The 19,391-nt window shown below is 44.4% G+C and overlaps 1 protein-coding gene across 4 annotated transcripts in view; it reads left to right on the top strand.

Moving 5' to 3' along the window:
* SEMA5B (semaphorin 5B) overlaps positions 1-19,391 on the top strand; it is a 270,385-nt gene that overhangs the window by 225,511 nt on the left and 25,483 nt on the right. For 3 of the 4 annotated variants that reach the window (XM_085066953.1, XM_085066954.1, XM_085066955.1), the window contains exons 14-22: positions 729-846; positions 6,873-7,054; positions 10,084-10,227; positions 11,689-11,836; positions 13,117-13,342; positions 13,973-14,191; positions 16,051-16,221; positions 17,123-17,272; positions 18,178-18,222. In XM_085066953.1, coding sequence (XP_084923079.1) covers positions 729-846; positions 6,873-7,054; positions 10,084-10,227; positions 11,689-11,836; positions 13,117-13,342; positions 13,973-14,191; positions 16,051-16,221; positions 17,123-17,272; positions 18,178-18,222 — 1,403 coding nt within the window. Of the gene's footprint in view, positions 1-728; positions 847-6,872; positions 7,055-10,083; positions 10,228-11,688; positions 11,837-13,116; positions 13,343-13,972; positions 14,192-14,650; positions 16,023-16,050; positions 16,222-17,122; positions 17,273-18,177; positions 18,223-19,391 lie in introns of those variants that run through there. The other variant, XM_085066956.1, reaches the window with a different exon arrangement.

The raw sequence follows: 19,391 nt of genomic DNA, 5'->3' as shown, positions 1-19,391 counted from the left end.
AACTCATGGGAACGACCAATACAGCTGAATTTTATTGCTACAGACAATTTCTGTGGCTGATCTTCTCTGTTTAGTGGCAGTAGTAGCCCTAGTTTTTCTTTAGCAGCTCACATGTTGGGAGCACACACTTAGCCTGTAAATATGGATTCAGGAGGAAAATGAATACTGCAGTGTTCAAAGCAGCCAAAAGCTTAGAAATAACGTTCTGCTGTGACTTTTCCAAACTGACATCTTGATGCTGGGATTATAAATGAAACCATTGTTCCAGCAAAGGCCAAGACTAATAGAAAGCCTTTATTACCAGTCCATCGGCTAATTCTGCTTGTCTAACCCCTTTGGATGGACACAGTGTCAGAAAACATAGTCACAGAGGTTGCTTTGTGTGAGATTTGGCCTGCTGCATGATTACATGGGGGCACAAAGATGTCTCAACGACAAGTGTTCTTTGACTAAAATTTGTAAGTCATTTTCTTTCCCCAGGCCTTGGAGAGGAGTGAACTGATTTTTAATCTACAGCTTCCATGAGTGATATTTGCTTTGTGTCCTATCACCCTTCTATTCCTTTTTTCCCCCTTCCAAGCAGGTAAACCTCTGCTTAGAAGAAATTGTTTCTTCTGCTGAGCCTTGGTGCAGTTGACAGCTCTCATATATGAAGACTATACTTGAATACATGTGTTTAGAGCTAGACAGTCTTAAAGGGCTTTAATCTTTTGTCTTTGCACATGCAGGGAATGCCTGGGAGCCAGAGACCCTTACTGTGGCTGGGACAGCAAGCAGAAGCGATGCACCACCATTGAGGACAGCTCCAACATGAGCCTCTGGACTCAAAATATTACTGAGTGCCCAGTAAGTGGAAGGAGTGGAAATACTTTATATGTACTGATGTGTGTATGTGTAGAAGGGAGAAGGGACAGTGAGTGTGTAACAGCCTGAAGAGGACTGGTAGAAGCAGTGGCACACACTGATATCTGTGCACAGCTTCTTGTTTAGAGCACAGAGACCCCAAATATATTTGTTTTCTCCAAAAGAGGGATGCTAAAGCAAGCATTCAGTCCTCCTCATGCCCACTCACGCCTTGGGTGAAAAAGAATGGATCATGCTGCTGGGTTACTGCTGAGAACCATGTAAGCCTCAGCTGAAACTTAAGCTTGCTCAGGGCTGCTCCACTGTCTGCATGATTTTCTTGTTTTCCCTGCAAGTTGGGGAATCAGGATAGCCAGCTACAGCGTTCTCAGGAAGCAGTCGGTTAATTTTCCTCTTGGATCCCTGAGCTGGGCCCAGGGGACAACACTGGTGAAAAGTGTTGTACTGGCAGGAAAAGCCATCTAGGCAGCAGCACAGAAATTATTGCATGTGTGGTTTGCAAAGGGACCAAAAACATACAGTGTATACTAGAGAAATCAAGGGAAGGGGAGAGTGTAACTGAGAGGGGGGGTGTAAGAAAGACAATATTGTGTTCTAATCTCACTCCAGCAGCTCAAAGACCAAATCTACATGATATTTCAAGGAGATGGCCTTTTTTTCCTGGCCCTGGTCTCCAAGAGATGCATGTAGAAAAGAAGTGTGCCTGCTTGAATCAGTTTGAGTTGACTCTCCAGTTCACTTCCCAGCCACCCACCCTTCTCTGATGACAATATCCAGTTCCTAGCTGTGATCCCCAGAAGCTGTCTGGCCGAGTATAATTCCTGCTGCTTGAACTGTACCTGCAAGCTGTCTGGGGAGGAAAAACTAGTCTTGTTAAATAAATTGAGGGTGGGGGAGAAATTGTCATTAATGTTCATTGTTATTATCTAACGTCAATTAGCATGTTAATACTGCTAAGTCCAGTAGATAGATAGAGAGGACTGGATGGGTTATATCTTCAGTATGCTATTTCTGTCTGGAGCTGCTGGGATGTTTATTCCCCTTATCTTCCTTACTCCTCAGATATTTTCCCAGGAAATATTAGTCATTACTTCAATCCATCCTCAGCTTGGCAGCTTAAGTTTTTCACTGCTGGATTCAGAGGCTTGTGTGTTTATAACCCTCCTGTGTTGAACTGGGATGCAGTGCTTCTTGATTGCCCATGCTGTTATCTCGTCCTCCTTAATGCCTGTGTCTGTTGATAGGTGTGTGAGGTGTTAATCCTCTAGTTTGAACATGTCTGCTGTGGTGCACACTGGGGAACAAACTATTCCAGATCATTGTTTCAAGGTCATAAAAAATCCAGCACAGAATATTCAGGAGCTTTGGCTGTTCCTGGGTTGCTAGTTTTACATTTGTTTTAACATTCCATTGTAGATTATTTTCTGTGTAGATGCTCCCATTCTGTTACATATATCAGCCTTGTGCTCTTTGACTGACAGGCTGCCAAGCTGTTTAAAATCCACATGCAAGTGCTTTTTCTTTCACCTCTGCCACTCACTGGAATGAATTCACACTGGCGTGGAGTGGGATGGCTCATTTAAACACCTACATCAGCAATATCCAAGTATTTCCTTGTATTCAGTGCAGGTCATGGTCAACAGAAGCAAGGGTCTAGAACAGCATGTGCAGATGAGCACTGAAAAGGGAGGGGAATGCAATGACCCAGTGCCAAATTTCACTCCTGCAAAAGACCTGTCTGTGAGTTTAGCTGGATGAGTTACTGTCATAAGAAGTCCTGGCTTTTCCCACCCCGCTGTTCTGGGCTGAGCACCAGGCGCTCAGCTGTGCTGGTACAGCTGTATGTGAGATCACAGTCAAGTGTGAAATGGTGTAGATTAAAAGCACCCCTCCCAAATAAACTTTTCCTAACCCAGATAATGTCAGTGAGTTCTTCTACAGCCTAGCCCACAAACAGATGTCCTGGCACAGCTGAGAGACTGGCATTCAGCAACTTTTAAAGCCAGAACTGGCATATTATTGAATTATATCCTACATGGGCCAGGCATTTGTGTGAGTCAACCACAACACTAACACAACTTGACTGCTGCTCTTGTGCAAACAGGCTTGCTCAGAGCTAGTCTGAACATCTTTGTACAGCACTACATTGTGCCACAGATTCCCACTCTCCAGCTTTAATATTGAGGGACTTCAGATAGAGGCTTAAAACATAATACATTGGGTAATGGTTAATATATGTTATTACCACGTAACATCCAGAATCTTCTAAAGGTTCATTATTGAGGTTGCAATGTCAACCATTTTAATATTAAAAAATGGTAGCACACAAATTCCACAAATTAAACTGTTCTTCCATGTATGTGCCTATGCTTTATCAGGGATTCTGGAGATGGGATTTTATGTGCTTTCTTGGGAGAAGGGGGTGAGGTACACTTTGACTTTAGATAAACAGACGCAGCCTATTTTGTGATATCTTACTGATGCCAACATGAGCCATCAGCAGGAAAGGAACTTTAGCTTTAGCTAACAAACTATTAGCCAAGCTCATGGTGTCACTTTTGAGGGTGGTTGGCAAGTCAGGAATTGAGTATTCCCAATAAAGTGTACCATCCTCCTTATCCTGAGCCAAACAATGATTTTCGTTTTAGGTTTTCATCCCAGTCCCACTCTGTGTTTCCAGCAAACCCCTATCTTAGTCATATTGCATCTGTTCCATGCTACCTCATTTTCTTGCAAATGAGTGCCAGTTTCCCCACTCTGTTTTCGGGTGTCTTGTACCCTGTTGTTAATTCACATGGACTCAGCTACTCAAAGCTGCAGTGCCCAGGGTAATCCTGCTCTGGCCCACACTGAAGCATGTCCAGTGCACAGAAAATCTGGGATCAAAATCTATGAATCACTGAAAACTGAGAATTTTTTCCTTGACATCCCAAGGATTTTATACCCTGGACTGTTTCAAATTGCTTTTCATGGGAATTGCAAAAAGGTGTTACAAGGACATAAAGTTCAGTTCCTTGCTCTGAACAGTAGTTTGTTTCAAGGAAAATATTGCTACTTATGGACAGTCTTTTTTGCTAGATTTGGTTTTATAAATCATGGAAGTAGTTTGACTGAAACTTTGCAAGAATTTTTAGCTTTCATCAAACAGCCGACATGGAAACTTCCAGATGAAGTAATTAAAGCTTGGCAAAATTATAAGCAGTTGATATCTGAATCCCAAGATAAAGAACAGATTAATTGAAAGAATAAAGAATACTTATATTCTGTAAGGAATACTTCTATATTACAGTCTTACCTGTAATATCAGAATAAACATGGAAAATATCTTAGTGGCAGGGATTAGGAGTGGCCAGTCTGAATTTTTAGATCCTGCACTTGAGCTTTTAGATTCTACAAGGAAGAAGGAAAAAGATGAGGCCTTTGGTGTGCGTATGGCAGTTTATAAAAGACAAGAATTCCAGAATTGGCAATGTTGTCAGGTGAGAGAAGGGCATTTGATCAGATGTGTTTTTAAAGATGTCCTCTCTGTCAGATGGGCACTGTGTTGGCTTCAAAAGATTTGCCTTGTAAAGGCATTCCTGAAAAAGATCAATGCATGTGGGTTTCTATCCCACTTCCCAAGTTTGCTCTTTTGAAGATATTTTTGTGAATTTAAAGATGGAATAATAATCCATATGTAATTTCTTAAGTACAAAAACTTCCCACACAATTTGACATGTTTATAAATCTCAGCATTTTGGTTATGGTTGCTTGTTTGTTTAATTTTTGGGTTGTTTCCCAGTATCACTTATGAGCCAATAATTATTTGTCAGCTTTTTTTTTTTTTTAAATTGGTGCCACGGGCCATATCATACCATTGATTTCTGAACAGAACTCCCTGCTGGAATCAGCAAGGCTTTCTGGCTCAAAAATGAATAGAAATGATCCAATACTTGGATTATGACTTATGTAAGGCAGAAGGAAAAAGGAGATAAAAATCTAGCATTAAATATCTCAAAGTACTTCTTTTGACTCTCTCCTTCCAACTTTTAGAATCCCAACTTTATTGATTTTTAAACAATGTTTAAAACAGCAAATTCAACAACAACAACCAAGCTCAGTGATCTCCTCTGTGGGCATAATGCCTTGTAACCTGCAGCCCAGAGCAAATTTTTACAACTACATGATAATCTATTGCAAACAAAGGCTTACAGCAGATGCCTGAAAACCCTGGCTGCAGCCTGACAAGTGCAGTATCAGATCTAAATTGCTTCCATGCTACTGCTGCATATTTTTGATGCTGCTGTAGATGGGTGAGAGAGGAAGATGACAACCCACCAGAGTTACATTCTGAGTGTTTAACATAGTGCCAAACTTGGAGAATGGGCACAGAGCAGCATGTTTCAGAGGATAAGTGCTGGAAAGCACTCTTCCCATGGCTGTGGTTGGCTTCCTGCATGGCTCCTGAGCAGGTTCACAGCCCCTCCGTGCCTCACTTTACTTGTCTATAAAGCAGGGACAATCATTCCCCCTCTGGGGCAGCCTAGGGGACTGATTCTGCTGGCAGCAGAGCTCAGTAAAGCATGGCACAGTGGGGTTTGTCAGGGTAGCTGGCTCAGTTTTGGGGCCAGGGCTGTTTGCCAGGGTCCCAGCATATTCCTTCTTTCACCCTTTGTTGTGTGTGACACTGAGGCCAAATCCAATGATTTGCCTTTGCCAGCGGTTTTAGCAAAGCTGCTGAACATCTCACCACCACATGGGTGACCCCACAGGCATGAGCCACTTGCAGGCAGCCCCCATCTGTGCCATCTCTCTGCAAGGCTTGGTGCTTTGGGATAGGGCATGGGGTGGGGAGGATGGAGGGAACCACTGGGGCAGAAGTGCATCATGGTTCTGTGCTGTAACAAGGGAATAGCTCTGTGCAGGTAGGGCCAGCACCAATACCCTTCTGCCTCGTGTTTCTCAAGTCAGGAGCAGAGGGGATGTCAGGGCAGGGGTGTGCAGGGCAAATTTCAAGACATGCAGGATTTTGCAGTAGTGGTGGAGTGGGCACAAGGAGGCAGTGGTGGCCAGGAGTGATCCCAGGAGAAGCAAGTAGCACACATCCTCTCCAGCCAGTCTTGGGGACAAGGGCCCCAGCCTGATCCCTCAGCTCACGGGGGCTCCTGTAGCAGCACTGGTTAAAACAGGCACAGGGGAGCAAGTTCTGACATCCTGTCTCCTGGAGGGTCATCACCAGCCCTGAAATAGTTCTGTTTCTCGTGTTCTTGGTCTACCAGGACAACTGTATTTTTCCTTCATTACAGCATGCAGGAATCTGCCAAGTCCCAGCCTGTTCAGGGCTGTACAAGCATGAAGCAAAGGGCAGAGGGAACAGATAGCAGTGTGATTTGGTCTATAAATTGTCTTGAGGTGAATTCTTGCTCTCTAGATGACTATGTGATCCTTGGCATTAATACTCATCACCGTCATCTTCACTTTTTATTCTTCAGACACATGGCCATTTAGGCCATGGCTCTGTTTAGAAAGGGAGACAGTTCTTCCTGCATGTTTGGGCAGGGCCAAACTCAGTGAGGGCCCAGCCTCAGCTGGTCACTATGGTTATATGAACATGACCCTGGAAAATACTCTGCAGGAAGCCTTGTAGAGGCTGCAACGTGATGGAGTGGAGTCAATCAGTACTGGCCACGGTGCGGCTTGAAAGGCTGAAGCTGTGCAGCATGGAACAGGGAGTGTGGTGGTTGTGTGGTGTGGCAGATGGATGCTTGCTCCTGGTGTGGTGCTGGCTGGGTCGGCTCGGTGCCTGTGTGCACATGTTAGGTATGCGGTGTGGAATTTGGAGGGTAAATATTGATGTGGCATTGTCTGAAAACAACCCTCTGTTTTGAATCCTGCTCGCAAGCACAGACAGCTCCCATCTAAGCTGCATCCTAATCCCCCCGGCAGCTTTGTTTGGCATTTCTATTGTGGGCCTCTCTCCAGAAATGTAAACTTGCTATTAATGACTTTTTTTTTCCTCTTAAAATTAGGTGAAAAACCTGACAACAAATGGAAGATTGGGGCCTTGGTCCCCATGGCAACTGTGTGAGCATTCAGATGGGGACAGCACAGGCTCCTGTATGTGTAGGTCACGTTCATGTGACAGTCCTCGTCCTCGCTGTGGAGGTCGCAGCTGTGAAGGGGCCAGGATTGAGGTCGCAAATTGTTCAAGGTACCTCAGCATCTTTGTGCTTCTTAAGAGGGGAACAAGAGTTGTGTCTGTCCACATCTTAGCTCCTTCTTTGTGACCATGTGATTGTGTCCCAGCCAAAGTGAGGTATGTGAGGTCCAGTTTGAAGTCAGTGTAAAACAAAGAAACCCAAGGGTTCTGAGCGAAGGGCCCTCAGCCAAGGCTCTTGGAAGATGAGCATCCCAAATTACTGTGCACTACACTGTGCCTTGGTTTCCCTCAGCTGTATAGGGAGTAGTGACCCATCAGGAAGAGGTGACTAAGGCAGAGGTAGTTGTCAGCCAGTTAACAGCAGACTGAAAAAATCAATAAGCTCATAGTTTTTCAGAGATTGGGTTCCAAGGCCAGATTACCAAAAACAAGCAGAGCTCCTTCAGAGCAATGTTTGTAAGGACAAGGCTGAGTCTAGCTCCAGGCAAGGCTTGTTTGCCTTGTTTTGCGAGTCTGTGACCTGTCTGCAGCACAGCCTGTCTGCTGGGCAGGTGAGAGCAGCACGTCATCCTCTGGCACTGAGCAGCTCGGGAGGTGGCTGCCAGGATGGCGCTGCAGCAGCACAGGCAGCTCATCTTTGCCAAAGCACTGCCTGCCCACGGAAGCCTGAAACTCAGGCTTTGGCAGTATGGGAGCTAAATGTCCTCCTGTGGGGTGCCCAAACACAGCCATGGTGTTTGTGTCCCTTGTACCTCACCACCCGCACACTACATCATACCATGACTCAAGGGAAGACGATGCAATCGTGTAAGCACTATTTAACCAGGGTGGGGGCAGCCAGGATTTTGGTAAATATTGGGTCAATACAGTTTTTATCTACTTTATCATCTCCATAAACATCCATTCCATTAAGGACAGCTGCCTCTTGACTCATCCCTGGAGATCAGTGCTGGTATTGGCACCAAAAATTCAGCAATACTCATGTTTTAATTGGCATCTCTCCTTCCAGTTATGGGCTGTGCTGCCCAAAAGGTGTGCAGTCATTCCTGCCCCTGTGCTGCCACCATGGGCTGAGCAAAGCCTTTCCCAGGCAGACTTTTTCTGTCAGTGGCAAATGGAAAACATGCCAGAGGGATGGGTTTCTCAGCACTGCTCTGATGGCAAAAGAGGCAGGAACAGCTTCTAAGACAGGGATGAAAAACAGATTATTCAATCTTAAGACATACGAAAACAGCATGGTTTGAAAAATAGGGACATCTGGTCATCCTACATCCGCTTCAGCCCTCAAATTTCCTTTAATTGACTTCATATGGCATGGAGATTGCTTTCTGCAAAGAGGGAGTAGGATGTTTAAGGATGAGTTCCATTAGAAAGCTGGAGATCTGAAAGTGGAAGGTATCTTTATTTCTGTTAAAAATCCTGAAACACAAATAGATGTTGAGAACTGTTGGGTTTTTGAAGATTTTTTTAGTAGAAATTACTTGCCCTTTTAGCAGCAGTTACAGCAACCTTCCATTTAACTTTTTTCCTTTCATGATTTTACATACAATCTTTCTTTTGGGTTAAAAAGTGGGGACGTAGTAGGTGGTTTAAAACATATTAGAATAATATGGAAGAGTAGGATTCTATATGACTGAATTTCTTGTTCTTTGACTTTGTTTGGGGTGGGAGAGGGGAAGGGAGAGAGGGAGAGGGATGGGAGAAAAGAAGAGGAGAGAGGAAAGATCTAACAGGGTTCTGAAATAAAGCTGCCAAGAACAGGCAAGAGTTGATAAAAAATACCAGAAGTGTGAAGGGCAATGTGGGTTTTAACTTTCATCCTCTGCCCTGATTGGTGCTATGCCAGAAAATATTTCTTGCCAGCAGTGTTATTAGTTCAGTAAATGCTTTGAAAATTAACATCTGTTTTCAAGCTTAGCTTTCAAGAGTCAGAGAGCACCTGAGTTGTTTTTTGACTAGACTTTTTAGAAAGGTTTTTCTTTATAAAAAACACTCCAGAAAAGATATTTTTTGGCTTAAGGCACTGAAGTGTCAAGATTAGGCAATTTTATAAGACAGAGCATTACCACTGGCTCCATATGAAATGAAACCTGCAGCACAGAAGAGATGAGATATGGTTCCTCCTCTCCTGCTTCAAGGTCCAGTGCTGCCAAATCAGAGGAAGGTGATCTTTAATAGATGCAAGATTTTAAAGATGAAAACGTTGGCTTCTGTGTAAGCACACGTTTGAGGCACCTCACGGCAGCAGCATGGCAGGAGCTGCCTGCACGTGCTCAGCCTCTCACAGGAGCTTTGCCAACATCTCCAGTGCTGAGGTGTGAACTAGGGGGTTTTACATCACACTGGCTTCAGGCTGTGTTTCCACTGTTCAGCAGAGATGTGATCACTCATTAAACCGTGAAACTCGAGCCTGTCTCTGAGCTCTTAATTGCCTCTGGTTTCCACAGATTTAAGGTCACACTACAGTGACGTCTGCAGGCGGCCATGAAAGCTAGAAGCAATTATTGTTATTTTTAATGAAATTTGAGATTTCCACTTAATAGGATTCAATGCTGAAGGTTTTAGGAAAACACAGAATATTATGAGGTTTGTGATAACAACATGGGAGCTGGCAGTGTTGTTGCTGTAAGAGATTTAAAGCATCAGTACCTACTGAATTAGCAGAGGGTAGGTTTTTTACATCCTTTGGCACAATTGGAATTCATAATCCTCAGGACCTGAACTCTTTGTGCAGAAGAGCTCAAGACATACAACTTTGGGATCAGCCATTGGGTCAGAAGAGCAGGGTTATGAGACCTGGGGAAGATGATGGGGAAGTAGTCAATGAAAGTTACGCTAACCACACTATTGCCCAGCAAATCCTAGGAGACATTTTCAACATCATTCAGCATTGGTTTCATTCTCTTCCTTTTCAGTTCTTAGAGACTTCAAAGGGAGGACAGTTAGGCCACTGCTAAGCACTTTCCAAACTCCCTTTTAAAAACCTGCCCTGATACAAAGTCCGGTTGAAATAAATAATATATTCTGCCACGAGTTCAGCACTTCCCCCATACTCTGTTCTCTCTCACCCTGTTTGTTAGAAATGGCGCTTGGACACCATGGTCTTCCTGGGCCCCATGCAGCACCTCCTGCGGGATTGGCTTCCAGGTCCGCCAGCGATCCTGCAGCAATCCTGCTCCACGCTACGGGGGCAGGGTCTGTGTTGGACAGAGCAGGGAAGAAAGGTAAGAGCTGTCCATGATGCTGGGTGTTCATTTCTGTGGCTGCAATGTTGGCAGCTGGAAGAGGTGGCAGGGAGTGCAGATTGAGGCTGTTGGGCTCAATGCGCAAAGCGGAAGCAGTTCCAGAGCCTTGGAGGGATGTAGCTGTTTACGTGCATGGACACTCTCTTTCAGTGAGCCTTTGGACATCAGACAGTCCACAGCTGCCCTCACTCCCAAGCAAGACCCTTCAGACCTTCACAAGTATTCCTGTCCCACACAGAGCACTGGCCTTCTCCCTCAATGGAGAAGCTGTGCCTGCTGTTGGCACTGTGGAGTTTACAGACACAGTTACAACGTTCTGATCCATCCCTGGAGTGGCAGCTGTGTATGTGCAGCTTTCACTGCAAGTTGCACCGTTCCCAAGTCTCTATGACTTGTGCTGATGCTCCAAAAGCAGTTCAAGGCAAAATATAGCTTAACTCACAGATTCAGGCTTGAGTTTTTGCAGAGCACGGCACCAGAAAAACATCTTTTTTCCCCTCTAAACTAGGAAAAATTCACACAAAATTACTAAAACTTAATACTGTCTGAACTTACAGTGCTATCTGCACTATAACACTTCTTCAAGCTGGGCCCCTCATGAAACACGTGCTTCAAGGCATCCCAACTTCTTTCCAGGCCTGACATTTCATTAAAGGCCACCTCTACTTGGCAATGGGCTGTTGCTTGTCCCTTGAGTGGTCACTAAGACATATGTCTCTGCATTTCTCAGAGTAAAAGGAGCAATTCATTTAAGTTCCTTGTTTCAAGACATTTTAATGTTTGGTTTGATTTGTGTCCATTCACAGTGGTCCTTTTTGGGTTTAAAGACTGTCTTTGAGTCACTTGTAGTTCTATGTGATTAAATTTGAGAACATTGATTAAAAATCTGAACAAAATTACAGTTACTTTTGACACAGGAATATGAAATAGCATTCACTTAGGGTCTGCTTTTAGATGCATATAGCATCCAGTTGCAAACTCTAGTTTCCTAGAGTCCAGGCAGCAGCAAAAACCAGATTGTGTGAAGAGAAGATTGTCAGATGTTTAGCACCTGCCATTAGTGACATATCACTGTTGAGTTGTCCTCCCACTAGTCATCCCACTTACAATATTTACCATCCACTCTCTCTCTTTGTGACACTTGGGCTTCAGTTTGTGAGCTCTTTTGTGGACTCGGTGTTTGTGAAAAAGTTTTGACACAGACCATTTACTCCATCTCACTGAGCTCAACCTGTTTAACCACTCCCATTTGGTACAAGGGTTACATTTCTCTCCATGGACAGGAATATTGCTAATCTGACGTGTTGTCAGCCTCTGCTGGTTCTCTGTGCATGCATCAGTTGTGCCCAAGTGCAGTGTGCAGTCTTGCGTCCTGCACCGTTTTGTCCCTTGGATGTGCTGACGTGGAGATTTTTTGAGCAATGCACTTTCTTCTTTCAGATTCTGTAATGAGAACAGTCCTTGTCCATTACCGATTTTTTGGTCTTCATGGGGACCTTGGAATAAATGTAGCGTGAATTGTGGTGGAGGGATTCATTCAAGGCAGAGGTCGTGTGAAAATGGAAACACATGTCCAGGCTGTGCTGTGGTATGTATTGTTTATTGACATTGCATGAGGGGCAGATGACAGTAGTATTGAGGAATGAGGTATTTTCCTCCTCTCTTCATTGTGGTTTTATTTCTCAAGCAAGAGGAAAGTACTGTCCTCAGCTTTTGCTGGGGAGGATGCTGAACTGAGCTTGGAAGCAGAGGGGTGGCAGATTTAGGGACAGACTTGTGTACAGCGTACTTCCTTAGGCCTCTGCAGGCTGATATCAAGTCCTTTACCTGAAAGCTCAATACATGTTTTTTTCTTCTATCCCACTCCCAAAGAAGATCTGATTGAGTCAAGGAGGCCACACACACATCAGATATGAGTTGCACTGTCATACTTGAGTAAACAACAGGTCCAACACCCCATTTGCTCTCTACTTTCACTTTCCTCTTCTGGCAGCTGTTTCATGCAGCAGTTCTAATACTTTTTGTGGGCTTTCCTTTCAATGTAAGCAGACTTGATCTGGAACCTCCCATTTCTTCACAAGCTGTTTGGCATTTACACTAGAATCAAGAAGTCCTGAAGCATTACATTTCTTCCCTTGTGCCAGAAAAGAGTTGTTTATTTAATTATTTTAAAACAAGAACACAAATGTTTGTCACTGGAATTCCTCCCACTAGTGACAAGAATTGTAAAACCCCCCAAATCCCCCCATTCCCATCCAGCCTTCTGGCTTCTGGCTTGTTGTCTGTGCTCAGTAGATGCTCTAGACCAAGGATAGCAAATAGTTCATAACCCTCACTAGAGAGTTTGAAAAGCCAACCAAACAAAAATAGCTGTAAAAATATCTACTCTAAACCCATATTAAAAATAAAATATTAAACTTTTCAAGAAATAAACCTTACTGACATTTTGTCCTCTTGGGGCTCCTCTAGGCTGACCTGAGAACAGCATCTCAGGGTCAGAGCAAAAAACTTGTTTGCTGTTATTATTATCTATTGCCTGAATTATTCTCCTGCCCATAATGAACCAAGTTGTCGAAGCCCCATAGGACTTTGAGTCAGCAAAGAAACAAACCTAAGTGAGACATAAAAATAGCAAGCACAGTTTACCCTTGAGGTTCACCTGAAGCTATGCACCACCACTGCCTCCACAGTCACCACATTTTGTGCCGTGCCCAGCACTGGCTTGTGCCTGTGAGGTCAGATAAGGTGAATGGGGATTGTTTTAGATCCAGAGGGTACCCTCCTATTTTCTGAAGTGTAAATAAACCTCTGCCAGTTAGTCTGCTGGTGTTTAATAAGTAAGGAGGGAGTGGTTTTCCTTCTTGGCAGGAATATAAGACCTGCAACCCGGAGAGCTGCCCGGAGGTGCGCAGGAACACACCCTGGACCCCTTGGATGCCTGTCAACATCACCCAGAACGGAGCCCGCCAGGAGCAGCGCTTCCGCTACACGTGCCGAGCCCAGCTGTCAGACCCCCACGAGCTGCAGTTCGGCAGGAAGAAAACCGAGAGTCGGTTCTGCCCCAACGATGGCTCCGCAGTGTGCGACACTGACTGTACGTCCTGCCAGCTCTGAGGGACCCTGGGCAGGCCTGGGGGGTGGTGGAAGAGGGGTCCTCTCAGAACAACAAGAGTGTGTCTGCAGTAGTGTCGACATGTGGGATTGGTGTCAGAGTGGCAGGGATGGGGAGAGCCCTGTGATATATGCAGTCATGGGCTCTGTGCTTACAGCAGTGTATTGGTTTGCTCTTGCTACTGCCAGGCTGCCCCAAAGAGAGCAGGCAAGTAATGAGGGTGTAAAGAAGAGCAGAGCTTTTCTACAGGACAGTGTGCCTTTTCTTTCTCCCTGGAGCTCCCCTTGTGCACTGTCTCTCAGGTTGTTCCCTGCAGTACTGCTGTGATGCAAGGCAGCATCTTGAGGGCACAGCCTGGACTGCCACAATTTGCTGTCCAGAAAGGTCATTTACCAAGGTTGTCAGTAGACTCAGTTTGTATGGGTACAAATCTCTTTTTCTGTCTAGCTTAGCTCTAACTCTGGGGGGAAAACTTCTTGCTAAGGGCTTTCAACAGAAGCTATTCTGCAGGGCACATAGATCCCATTTTTATTCATGAGCTGAACCCCTTTTTAAAAGCCCAACAACTGATGAATTTGTGATGTCATGGTGTCTTTTTTGTTTTCCTTGAAGCTCTTGTTGATGACCTCCTCAAGACTGGTAAGACCTCTGCACGGATTATCAATGGGGGCTGGTCCTTTTGGGGGGCCTGGTCCTCCTGTTCCAGGGACTGTGAGCTGGGCTTTAGGATCAGGAAGAGAACATGCACAAACCCTGAACCTAAAAATGGTGGCTTGCCCTGTGTGGGGTCTGCGATGGAGTACCAAGACTGCAATCCTCACCCCTGCCCAGGTAACCATGATTATCTTCCTGCATGAAATTCAGAGGTGTTCTTCCCAAATCTTAATGGTAGAGCAGCAACAACAAAATCAGTGTTTTTAAGCTGCCCTTTTTTTTTTTTTAATTTGGGGGATTTTTCCTTATTTTTTTAAAGCTATTCTAATGACCCATGTATGTGATCGTTAGTGCTGACTTGGGTTTCACCTCGGCTCAGAGGGTAACACAGCCATATCCCCTAGAGGAAGTAGTATGGTGGCTTGTAACAATCCTTTGCTTCAGGAAGGTTTGATGCTCCATCCAGTGGAGGGCATCATGGTGCATCTGCTCCCTGATGAGGAGACAGGCTTAATAAATGTGGCTTAATACTGTATAGAGATGCTTGATGTGGTGGTTCTTCTTGTGAACACTTGTTTCTTCCCCCTCTCCTGCTTACGTATTGTTCTTGCGATGGGCATCTACTCTTGACATCAGTTACCATTTCCTGCACAGCCAGCAGGGAGTATTCTTGCCTGGTTTCCTGGTTTTCGAGTTTGTCCTCATGTTTATGTTGCACTCCTGGTCCAGAATAGTAGTAATAGACCATTGACTACTGTATTCTCTCTCACTTATCCTTCTCCTTGCTCTGTAATAACTGTCTAAACTAAATTTAAGTGATCTTACACAAATTACCTTGCCTCTTTGCAGTTCCAGCAATTATCTACCTCTGGCAATATAGTTTGTGGCCTACACTTGAAAATGCTCTATTATAGTAGTACTATTATGATTCTAAAATTCAATACAAAGATAAAATTCAAATGCAGATATGATCAGAATGTGCAGCAAGAGCGTAGCAGGAGTGTCAAATATTGCACTCTATGGCCTATAAAAAGGAAATAACTCTAGCACTATAAAGGCAGCTATTAGTACTATTTTGGAAGCTCTCAGTGGCTTTTCACTAATGTCTGTGCCCTTTTTCTGTGCTGTTTTCTCCCTTTGGACACTCTGATGTTTTACAATCTGTTCTGAGTGCATGATTACTATTTCTCTGTGTCTCCCTCCTTCCCTGCCTCACTCTATGTGTATACACAAATCCTGGGTTTATTTTGCTCTAAGTCATCAGGTTAATATCTTCCAGATTAATGGCATGTGGACCTGCAAACCAGGCAGTATAGTGGGTGGGGGTGGGGGAATCAGGGACCTTAAGTCTCCCTAGTTTTATTATTAACCTCTTATGGGGTTATGCTTCCATCATAGAACGGTTTGGGTTGGAAGGGACCTTGAAAGGTCACCTAGTCCAATGCCCCTGCAATTAGCAGGGTCAATAAATAAAACCTCTGAGTTTCTGTTTCCTGAAGGCTGCAACTCAGGGACTTGAGCCCCCCACAGAAAGGTGCCATATAAGCTCCACTTAGGTGGTACAGCACTTTTTTCCCAAGTAAATTTCCTGTTGCTGTGAAGTTTCAGGATACAGTATAGTAGTAATAGTAGCAGTACTAGTAGTAGTAGTAGGAGAAGTAGTAATAATAATAATAATAATAGCAATGCTGTTTTAGAAAGAGGAAAGGAATAGAATGAAATAGAATATTTCAGTGAATATTAATGACTACAACAAACAATGGTTTCTTTTTTTGTCACTTTATGATGCAGAGTCTTTTTCTGCATAGATTTCATTCTGCATCTGCAGAGTGCAGTGAATTTTTGCCCTTTCTTGATGTGAAGTTCTTGCTGTCAGGCCCAAATGTCCCCAAATGTCCTGGGGTGCAGGAAACTGCTAGCTAGTGTGAACAGGGTGTGTGTGGAAGGTGAGACACTGGGGCTCTCCAGCTTTGCCATAGTGAGAGGAGTAACCAATGGCATCTGCCTGTCTCTGCTTGCTTTTCAATGTCCTCCAGTGAAGGGCTCGTGGTCTTGCTGGACTCCCTGGTCTCACTGCTCAGCCACCTGTGGGGGTGGGCACTACCAGCGCACCCGGACCTGCACCAACCCCGCTCCGTCCAGCGGGGAGGACATCTGCATCGGCCTGCACACCGAGGAGGCTCTCTGCAACACACACCCCTGCCAAGGTAGCCGCTCTCCTCCCCGCTCCAGCTGGCTTCTGTGCTGCTGGGAGCAGCACACAGCTGCAGAATGTTTAAAAAACAAATCAGAAACAGCACCAGTTATGAGTTTTTTAGTCATTCAGTCGATGACTGTTGAGCCAGGGAAAAAAGAGACATCCCAGTGTTAACTGCAATGCATCCCCTTTCTCTTTGCCTGTTCACTGGCCCTCACTCCGGCTTTCTGCTGCTGGTCAAGCAAAATCTTGCTAATGGTTGATCCCTTTCAAGTAATTGAAAAAGCAGGAGATTGGTTCTTCAGTGTGGAAGCTGACATGGCAAACAAAAGGGGTCATGAGGCAGCAATCTATACAGTTGCTGAAGGGACAATCCTTTTTTTTTTCACAGACAGCAGATCAGCGTGTGCTACAACTCAGAGGATAGGGTTTAGATCTGTGCTGGTTTTGAACTACCTTTGTATATTTCTGATCCAGTGCAGGCTTACTTCTGCCCATAGGAACCTCAGCAAAACACTGTAAGTGCTCTAATTTGTGCTGGCTGTTTGAGGTATTCCTGGGAGGTCACATCAAACTTGGAGGTCCTGGTGCAACATTGCCCTCATCCAGCAACATCCCCATCCTCTCCTAACTAGAGAGCTGATAGAGGAGCTTTTATGACATCTTTGTGCTGTGCAGTGCTCCACCAGGAGTTGGTTTAGTCCATATTAAGAGAACTACAACCTGACAAGTAGGATATGATCCTTGCACTGAGAAAATTAAATCTGCTAAGGACCCCTGAATTAGATGTGTGAGAGAAGCCCAGGCCACCATCTAGCCATCCTTCAGCATGGGAGAAGTCTGGTACCTAAAAAGCATCCCTTTCCTTGTTGGTGACGCTGGGTGTGTGTTTTCCTGCCCCTGGATTTCAGGTGGCTGGTCAGAGTGGTCCGAGTGGAGCCTGTGTAACGAAGAGGGCATCCAGTACCGCAGCCGCTACTGCGAGGTGCACAGCCCGGACTCCTCCCAGTGCGTCGGAAACAGCACCCAGTACCAGGATTGCCTGTATAATGAAATTCCTGGTATGTACCGTGGCATCCAGGAGGGAGAGGGTGGGCCACTTCAGGAGAGCAGCTCGTGCCTGGACTGTCAAACTAGGCTGAGAATTTCTCTGTTATAAATTGGGCTCGGATGCTTCTAGAAGAACAAGCGAACAGACAAACATTATAAATTTTCTTGTGGCAGGCACAGGGTAAATGGCATTCTCTTAAAGAGCTTAACGTTTCTTTTAAGCAGAATTACCTTGATCTGTAACAAATAACTAGTGTTGCTTCATCTGAACTGAAGCTTTTAACCTTGTATCGTTTGTCTCAGGCTGGGTTATAAAATTACCTCTGTTCACAGTATGCATACGGGCATCAGAAAGTCCTTGATTTCAGGTATCAAAAAAGCATACCAAAAGAGAGAAGAATTAAGGTGAAACAGATGGAGAAAATTGGGGTATGAAGGTGGGAGATTAATCCAGGGTCTAACAGAGCAGCACTGTTGATGGACAGATGGTCATCAGCATATTCCACTCTGTGTTTTCTGGAAATTGAATCTCTTGGGCAAATACCTGATATGGGTCTAGACTGAATAATGCCTTTCCACATGTTCTTTTTTTTTGGATTACAGTGCACTAACTAAAAAATCTGAGATCTCTAGGCAATGGTATTCTTTTTCATGGTTTTCTCAGCTGGTAGCTTTTCCCTAAATTTAAGAAGCTGAAGAGCGATCAGGTAACAGTATTGGAATTGTAGGATATTTGGAGAGGTTTTGTTGCATGTGCTTCAAACCATGAGCTTATAATTCAATTTAGAGAGACTCTCAGCTTGCTGCAGAACATATGACCACCTTCTCGTGTCTGAAGCACAGAGGGTTTAATTACTTGAAGAACTAAAGTGATGGCAAAATGACAAATTTCTCCAATCTTCTTTTCTTTGTTTAGTTATCCTGCCAGCCTCCAGCATCGATGAGAGCACAAACTGTGGAGGTAGGGTACCACTAACTATATATCTTATTTTTATCTTAACCTGACTTCTTTTCTCCCTGTGCAGTATCAACCAAACCATTAATCTATACAGCTCATATCCCACTGATAGCCTTAATTCCACTGGAGTCTTGCTGTCTGAGTCAGACTGGAGGAATGTATCGCATGTCCACTTGTCAGTTCCAAGATTTTTATTTATTTGGAAGTTTGGGTTGGCCACTGAGGGTCATTAATTACCAGAGAGCAATTGCTTGTGTCTCTCTACCTCCAGGGTAAATGGTTCAGAAGGAAGGAAGGGATATTCCCCATTCCACCACTGTAAGCCTCCAGCTGTTTGGAGGCAGGTGTTTTTAAATAACCTATAAAGATTTCAGTGAACGGGGTCTCTTAGACAGATCCTTTGCTGATATAGGATGAGATTAAAGGTTTATACTTGTCCTCCAAGCATTTCCTTTCATTCAAGTTCTCACCTCTCACAGAAACTCTGTCTTCTTTCTGCATGTAACTTGGAAAGATCCAGTCATTAGTGTCATTTTTCCACTGCCCTGGGAGCCCCTATGATAAAAACACAGACTGAAGAAAATGGCAGGTTCCTTTAACGTTTTAAAATGCTAGTTTCACACTAATGGCCATGCCAATTCCTGCTAGCGTCACATCTCTGCTTTCCTGAAATCTAGATAATCTTCAGGCTGCCAAAATCTCTTCTCCCTGTAGAGATCATGGCAAAAACAGGCATGCCACCTGTGGCATGGAAATGTGGCTTCTCAGTTTGTGACTGTGGGCAATCAATGGAATTAAGATTTCAGCCCCTGCAATGTAACATTTGGCTTCCTACGTCACTCCTTCTCCCTCACAGGGTGCAATGGTTCTGCTTCAATTCCAGGATCTTTTGCTATGGCTTGCACTCTGCTGTTATGCACTGTACCCACATTTCCTTCTTTTCCCATCACCACTGTATTTGCTGTTGCTATCTACATTTTGCCATAGCTAATATTATTTATTAATGTAGTGTTGTACAATATTTGGCAAAGAAGCAAATCAATAGAAATTCTGTTGATGCATCTCAGAAAATCTATATTTTCAAAGTGATGAACCAGAAAGCTTCCCCCCTGGGGACTCACATGCTGCAAACAAAATAATTTGGTTTTTTCCCCCTAAGATGCAGCCAAAAC

This window comes from Lichenostomus cassidix, chromosome 7 (assembly GCF_008360975.1).
Source record: "Lichenostomus cassidix isolate B80296 chromosome 7, HeHo_3.0, whole genome shotgun sequence".
Lineage (NCBI taxonomy): Eukaryota > Metazoa > Chordata > Aves > Passeriformes > Meliphagidae > Lichenostomus > Lichenostomus cassidix.
The sequence above is the reverse complement of the archived record's forward strand: the minus strand, read 5'-3'. Positions and strand labels throughout refer to the sequence as shown.